Source organism: Nanorana parkeri, unplaced genomic scaffold (assembly GCF_000935625.1).
Source record: "Nanorana parkeri isolate BGI_ZX_2015 unplaced genomic scaffold, ASM93562v1 scaffold72, whole genome shotgun sequence".
Taxonomy (NCBI): Eukaryota; Metazoa; Chordata; class Amphibia; order Anura; family Dicroglossidae; genus Nanorana; species Nanorana parkeri.
Window position 1 is genome coordinate 2419710 of NW_017306340.1, and position 7233 is coordinate 2426942.

The 7233-nt window shown below is 44.2% G+C and overlaps 1 protein-coding gene across 1 annotated transcript in view; it reads right to left on the bottom strand.

Moving 5' to 3' along the window:
* Positions 1–7233, bottom strand: part of CFAP61 (cilia and flagella associated protein 61) — a 212707-nt gene that overhangs the window by 157832 nt on the left and 47642 nt on the right. The window contains exons 11-12 of the mRNA XM_018576639.1: positions 4624–4802; positions 3165–3204 (exon numbers count right to left, since the gene is read on the bottom strand). Coding sequence (XP_018432141.1) covers positions 3165–3204; positions 4624–4802 — 219 coding nt within the window. The remainder of the gene's footprint in view (positions 1–3164; positions 3205–4623; positions 4803–7233) is intronic.

Sequence of the window (7233 nt, forward strand, 5' to 3'; positions counted from 1 at the left end):
GGCAGAGATGTGCATACAGGAGCCTCAGCTAAGCCATAAACTGATTGTATGTAACTTGACATGTACACTGTATGTATGCTGAATAATACTACAACATGGAGGGCATTATTTCTACATTACTTTGTTCTACAAGAGACACCTACTACAGGGAGGTTAGATAGAGAATAGTTGCATGTAGGAACAATAAATGGGGTCCTTAAATTGTCTTCATATAAAACAAACATTACAGCTTTTGGAGTTAAAGCTGAACTCCAGGCAAACAAATAAATACACAGAAGAAATACATATATGAGAGCTTTTTCCCCTGCCAAATAATTGCTATTTTTGTCCATCCAGTGCTGAGATTTCCACAGTTCTCCCACACAGCACTGTTTAGCAATCAGATGTGTATTGCAGCAGGAGTGCTGGACCCCCCCTTGAGTGGATGAGGACAAGTAGTACGACTCCTGAAATTTAGGGGCAGCTCTGCCGACAACGGTATCCCAAGGAGTCTCTTTGTAAAGCATTGGAAAAAAAAGGGGCATCCCTGGAAAAGGTATGATGAGCCGGGTTGGCTTACCTCTGCTCCAGCTTCCCACCTAGCTCACTGACATCACTGGTTTCCAGGAGCTGAGTAGGACGCTCTGGCAAGAGCATCACAGGTTGCTAAGAGCTCTGGCAACCTCCTCAGGCTGCCTTTATTATAGGGACGGACCTGGCCACACATTAATTCAGTCCAGTATGAGTTTTTTATTAGATGCGATGTGGAGGTAAAAAGTGAACACGTTCTGCAGGCTTCCAGATCCCCCTCTATCAGGGCTTGTGTGCTGACACTGATACATGATAATACTGGACAGGTAACTATGGGAAATGAGGATTATGTAATCCCAGCATATTACTTGACAGACAGCAATCTGTACGACAGGTAAGCCATGCTGGGATTACATCATTTTCATTTCCCATAATTACCTGGCCGATATTGTCGCTTTGGGATTTCTGAGCCCCTGAAATGCATTTACTTTTTTACCATTTTATCACATCCAATAAAACCCATGCTGGACTGAATTAATTAGTGCTGTGGCCTCAGTTTCCCAATATTCTACAAACGTAGCAGTGTCTGGCAGGGGAAGGGATATGATTTTTCTCTGCTGCAGTTTCACTTTCAGCTCTCCATCCCACCCAGTGACTGGACAGTGAAAGGAGAAATAGCAGACTGATGAGCCCTCTCATCCTATTAGCATAATTCTTGTACTGCAGTGCCACTGATTGATTGGCTCCTTGTGCTGCTTCTCCCTTGCAAAAGCTGATACCAGGTCAAATTCTGGCATTTACATTGCTTGCCTTTAGAAATATACATATAATGATGTATCATTGAATACAAAGCTGCAATCACTGTGTATTGTATAATTGCCTGGAGTTCAGCTTTAACATCCTTTTTTTTTTTTTTACAGTCAAACAGTTTTTAGTTAGGAATGGAGAGGGGAAGAGTTAGTTTTTTTACTACCATATGTGTCTGCACTTGGGAGATTTCTCTTCACTTCTTTTCCCAAAGACATGACAGGAAGTGAGCATAAATGTATCCAAAGTTTAGGTTATATCACGCTTTTGATAGTTGTTATCAGAACAGGTGTCCCCACTGGAATATATCCCCTTGATCCCCCTGGCTTGTGACAACCCCCAAATTATGGATTTCTCCTTTCGTTCTGTTCCAATGGTGAGTGGATCTTTCCATTCTATCCACAATGAAAAAAGAAAAGTCTGGATTCCTACTTTAAATTACATTTGTCATGATGATAAAACACAGAGGATGCCATTGCAGACCTCCTTCTGAAAACACTGGTTGCCAGTCTTTTGTGTAGATCCACCGACTGTAATACTATATTAATCACTAGCCTTGATTAAGCATACACGAAAGTAAAAAAAAGAAGTCAGAATTCCCTAACCGCAAAAGACTCAAAGTATTAAAATAAATAGGTAAGAATACCAGCTGTTACTGATTAAAATGTTCGTGTTCGTTTAATCGAATTTTTTTTTAAATCGATTCATCGATTAATTATAACGCACATACAGATCCAACTACATTGGCCTATACACATACAAGAGGTTTGGTTTGTTAGGGGGTGCAGTGCATGTGAGCGGAATGCACAATTAGTGCTTCGTGTACTGTACATTTTTACTTTCCCTATTGATCTTACTGAATATACTGTATTCAGTCCATAGCAGTCCGTTTCCATAGAGTACGTAGCTACAACTTATGTTGGAGAGGGCGCCAATTTGTTATACTTGATAATTGTATAAGGGTAAATTATTTAAAGGAGAACTATGAGATGAGTGCTTTTCACTCACCTCATAGTTCTAGCCGACCTGTGACAATGAGACTGTCACAGGTCGGCTCAGTAGATCTGGAGGTGAGCAAACACATACGGGTTCGCTCACCTCTCGATCCTGTCACGGCTCTCTGCCATGACAGGGGGAGGGGCTGGATTCCCCTCTCCCCGCTCCGATCTGCCAGTGCTGACTGGCAGAACAGACGGGGAGGGCGCGGGCCCAGCTGGCTCTGCCTCTAGATAGGCAGAGCCAGCTGTCACTCACGCAGCTGGGCGGATCTCGACATCGATGTCGGGATCGGCTGCGGCGTCTCAGTAAACCGCGAGCTGTAGCTCGCAGTATACTGAGCTTAGGGTAATGGGAGGACGCTAGTTTGTGTCCTCCCGTTACCCTAAGGAGAACTATGGGGAAAAAACACTGACCCCATAGTTCTCCTTTAACTCAACAACAATAAAATCAAAACGATTATAATAAAAAATTATTTATCAGCGGTCAAATAACGTGGCCCAATCTATCTGGCCCTGTTCATGGCAGGCTATGTTTACACCTCCATTGTATCTATGGATGGATTTGTTCATCTCCAGTATAAGGTGGCTGATAGGAAAATAACAGTTTTTGTCATCAGTGGAGCTGATAGAAGTGACAAGAACATGGCCTTTTTGGCTAAGTCCGTTGGTATTTTCTGTACTAGCTGAAAATCAAAACTAATGCAGCCACCACATTTAGAGACTGGTAATCTACAATATATTAAGTGACATCAAGGAACATTTTAAGAAATCTTTAAGTATCTTCTGAAACTAATTGGTTAAAGGTCATACAGTTGCTCAGTTTTCACAGGATATGTTGGGTATACTTACAGGAAAAAGGCTGAAAACATGACTCAAAAAGTCAATAGACCTGCAAAATAAAAATGAACAGATATTCAACAAGTAAAGGATATTTCATGGAATGCTAAGAAAGAACAAACATAAAAGCAAATAAACCTCTCATTGTGACAAGAAATATTAAAAGCTAGACTGCATTGTACCACATAAGCAATATCATAAAAGATAAAGATTGCTAATTTTCTATGCATTTTTAAAAAGCGGGGGTTATTGAATAGGCTGCCAAACCCGAAGCGAAGGGAGAAGAACCCTGTTCTGCTATTCACTTCAACTCTGTATGGCTGAAAACAGCCGTACATTATCTGGCTTTGGCTCCCTTCACTTCAGTTAAGCCGAACAACCTCAGCACATTTGGCTGAACAGAAGTGAAGAACATGTTCGCCTCAGCCGATCCAACATCTGGATCGGCTGAGACAAGCGTTCGGCAGTTCATTCACAGCTGTCCGCCCCTATTCACAGCTGTTCGCTACCTCAGAGAATAAGGAAAAGATGTAAACTTAAGAAAAAAAAACAGAGTGGGATTTGACAGTCACCTGTCAAATGGCTATTGAAAGGTCCCGGCTAAATGACAACAAATGGGCAAAACAAGCAGTGATATCACGGCTGGCTGCGCCCATTTGTTGTCATTTTGCCAGTGCCTTTTAATAGCGATTTGACAGATGCCGGCCGAATGACAACAGATAGGCGGAACCAGCGGTGATGTATTCACTAGCTACACCTATCAGTTTTACATTCGGGCGGCACGGGCGGCAGAAGTCAAATTGTTCATTTTCACTGGAGCGGTGGGGTGGCTTTTCCGGGGAACCCCACACTGTTTTTTTGTTTTTAAATGTGTTTACATTTTGCGGGGAGAATGGTCGGCTTCGGCAGACCGTTCTCCCCGCTTCGGCTGTATGCGTTCGGCTCGGCTAAGCTCTTTGACTGCTGTACGGGACATTGTGAATAGGCCATACAGCAGACCTTCGGTCGGAGTGAGCCGAAGGATTAGCCGCTTGTTAAACCCGGCTATCACCTTGTTAAAAGGGATGGCCGCTCCTTCCACTACGAACTGGGTTTAACCTCCCTAAACTGAAGCTGAAGGGTGCCACAGAAAAGGTGCTGGAAGTCAAACACATTAACTTGCAGATGGTGATTGACGTCATTTGAGGGCAATCGTCTGACAAAGCATGTTGCAAAAACCACTGCTGTGTCATCATAATCAGTCTCCCCTGCTCCTTACTGTCAAGGGGCATAGAGAAAGATGCCGTCCGCGTTCGTTAAGTGTACGGGAAACACATCTTCAAAGAAAATTAAATAAATAAAATAACCACTCTTGTCACAAAGCCACATGATACTAATATATATATATACACACATACACTCAGTATATACTGTATGTATTCAGAACAGTAATGTACTTTCTCCTCTGTTGAATGATGTGCCCTAGACTTGCCTCGTTTCATGCTTTTCATCAATGCAGAAGAGCTGTATACAGAAGGCAGAGACGTCTCCCCTGTAGATAGGCCGGAAAGGCTGGCTCTGTGCTTCTGTCCTTGGTGTCTCTGGGGTCTTGCAATTCACACCTCTGATGGCATCATCTGTGGAAGATGCTCTGTTATGTGTTTGGCTTTGCTGCAATAACAAAGATTAAGAACAGAATTAGAAATATTATTTCTTCTAAGCAGCTACTTACACAATTGAGATCCACATCCGAGGGATGTTTTACCAGCCAAAGGATTGGTATTTCTCCTGAAATTTAACAGCCTTGCCAGGCAGCAAAGCCAAGTTGGTGAGCTGCCCGTTCTCTACAGTAGGTAGGCAGTACTGGTCATCTGCCTGCCCCCAGCCTGTAGTTGGACAGGAAATGTGCAGCAGCAGGCTGATCATGTTGTCACTCTAATCTCTCCTCCTGTCAGCATGCTTATTGTCAGAAGCTGTGCATGCAGCACATTCTGAGATCAGCTTTACAGGGGATTACAAAAGGCTTATACTAAGTTACATCCAAGCAAATACACTAGCTGCAATTATTATTTTAAAGCAGAACTCCAGGCAAATCAAATCTTAACCCTTGCAGTGGGGCTACCCCAGCGCTGCAAGCTACAAAGTTATACTCAACTGAACCGCGATCCTAGCTTGCGCCTACAGCCTGTGTCCTCCTTCGCTCCAGCAATGGTATTGTCCCTCGGCGTCCTCATGTTCTATACACTGTATAGAACATGATGACGCACAGGACCTTAGAGCGCTGGAGCGGATGGGGAGCGAGACTGAAGGGACCAGTCTAAGAGCAAGCCGGGATCGTGATTTGGGTGAGTATAACTTTTTTTTTTAGCTCCCTAGACAAAAAGCAACACTTCATCCTTGCTGTGCTGGGGTAGCCCCACTGCAAGGCTTAAGATTTGATTTGCACGGAGTTCTGCTTTAATGCATTCATAACTGCAGTAACCCGGTTATATAGCTGACCAATGTTCAGCTGTAATTCACAATAAAGACAACAATCCATGGGACATATTTATGAAGCAGTAAATGTGACATTCACCACACATTTACTAGATGAATCTTTCTGACGCATTCATTTTAAATTGAAGTTATTGATTTACCTTCAGTGAATGTCTGGCACAAAAAATGGCACATTTACCTTTTCTTTTTTAAGAAATATGCCCCCGTGTGTTTTCGTAAACTTTGGCAAGCATGAATCAGCTACAGAGGAAGTTATGCTGATTTAAAAACCAGGAGAATTGAAAATGATAATATTCTCAGCAAAGTGCATGAAGATCTGTCCAATCTGCAGAGAATCACACAATTCATGAATACTGTGTGACATGCATCTAATTTGGCAAGTAACCTGATTCCTGTAACCGGTATATTACCTGAACGTACCGTTGCTTGGGCACAAGCTGATGCAAGATCAAGAGATTCTGACACATTCACACAACAGGGATAAGCGAGCTGACTATAGACAAGAGAGGGCGGTCAGACATGCAGGCACCATCTGATCGCCCTCAGGCATCTATGCCAGCCAAAGTAACCCTAAATATGAACAGCTGCATCGGGACGACCGTTTATGTTTAGGCCTATGGGGAGATCCAGGGGAGGTACACTGCAGATGGTTAACGATGGGAGAAAACAATTGTGATCAGACAACCTTTTCTTATGTGTCTGAACGCTATTTCCCTTCATGAAACCACGTTCAGCAGTTTCCATGGGTGCCCTACAGATCACTGAACAATCCTTCTGTAAAAAAATATCTATAGGCACCTTATAGTGTATGGATAGAAAATAATCATATCAGACTTATGCCAGATATCAGTGAGCTGATTGGACTGGTTGGGAATGAACTAGTAATTTGTATTGTTCTCTCTTAAAGGAGAACTATGAGATGAGTGATTTCCACTCACCTCATAGTTCTAGCCGACCTGTGACAATGAGACTGTCACAGGTCGGCTCAGTAGATCGGGAGGTGAGCGAACACATACCAGGTTCACTCACCTCTCGATCCTGTCACGGCTCTCTGCCATGACAGGGGGAGGGGCTGGATTCCCCTCTCCCCGCTCCGATCTGCCAGCGCTGACTGGCGGAACGGACGGGGGAGGGGGCGGGTACAGCTGGCTCTGCCTTTAGATAGGCAGAGCCAGCGGTCACTCACGCAGCTGGGCGGATCCCGTCATCTAAGTCGGGATCCGCTCCAGGTGCGGCGTCTCAGTATACCGCGAGCTGTAGCTCGCGGTATACTGAGCTTAGGGTAACGGGAGGACGCTAGTTTGTGTCCCCCCGTTACCCTAAGGAGAACTATGGGGAAAAACACTGACCCCATAGTTCTCCTTTAAACTGGCCATACATCTATAGATTATCTGCAGATTTTCTGTGGTCAGATGGAAAAAGTGAAACAGATTCCTCCATCTACGCTAAACTCGCTCCCCATTTTTTTTTTTACCTCCCTTAACCTCTTGCCGTCCGCCCGTAGTAAAAAAACGGACGGACGGCACTGCAGCATCTGCGGGTTGCCGTCTCCAGACGGCAATTTTTTTCTGCTCGCGCGCGCCCCCTAGCGGGCACGCACGGGCAG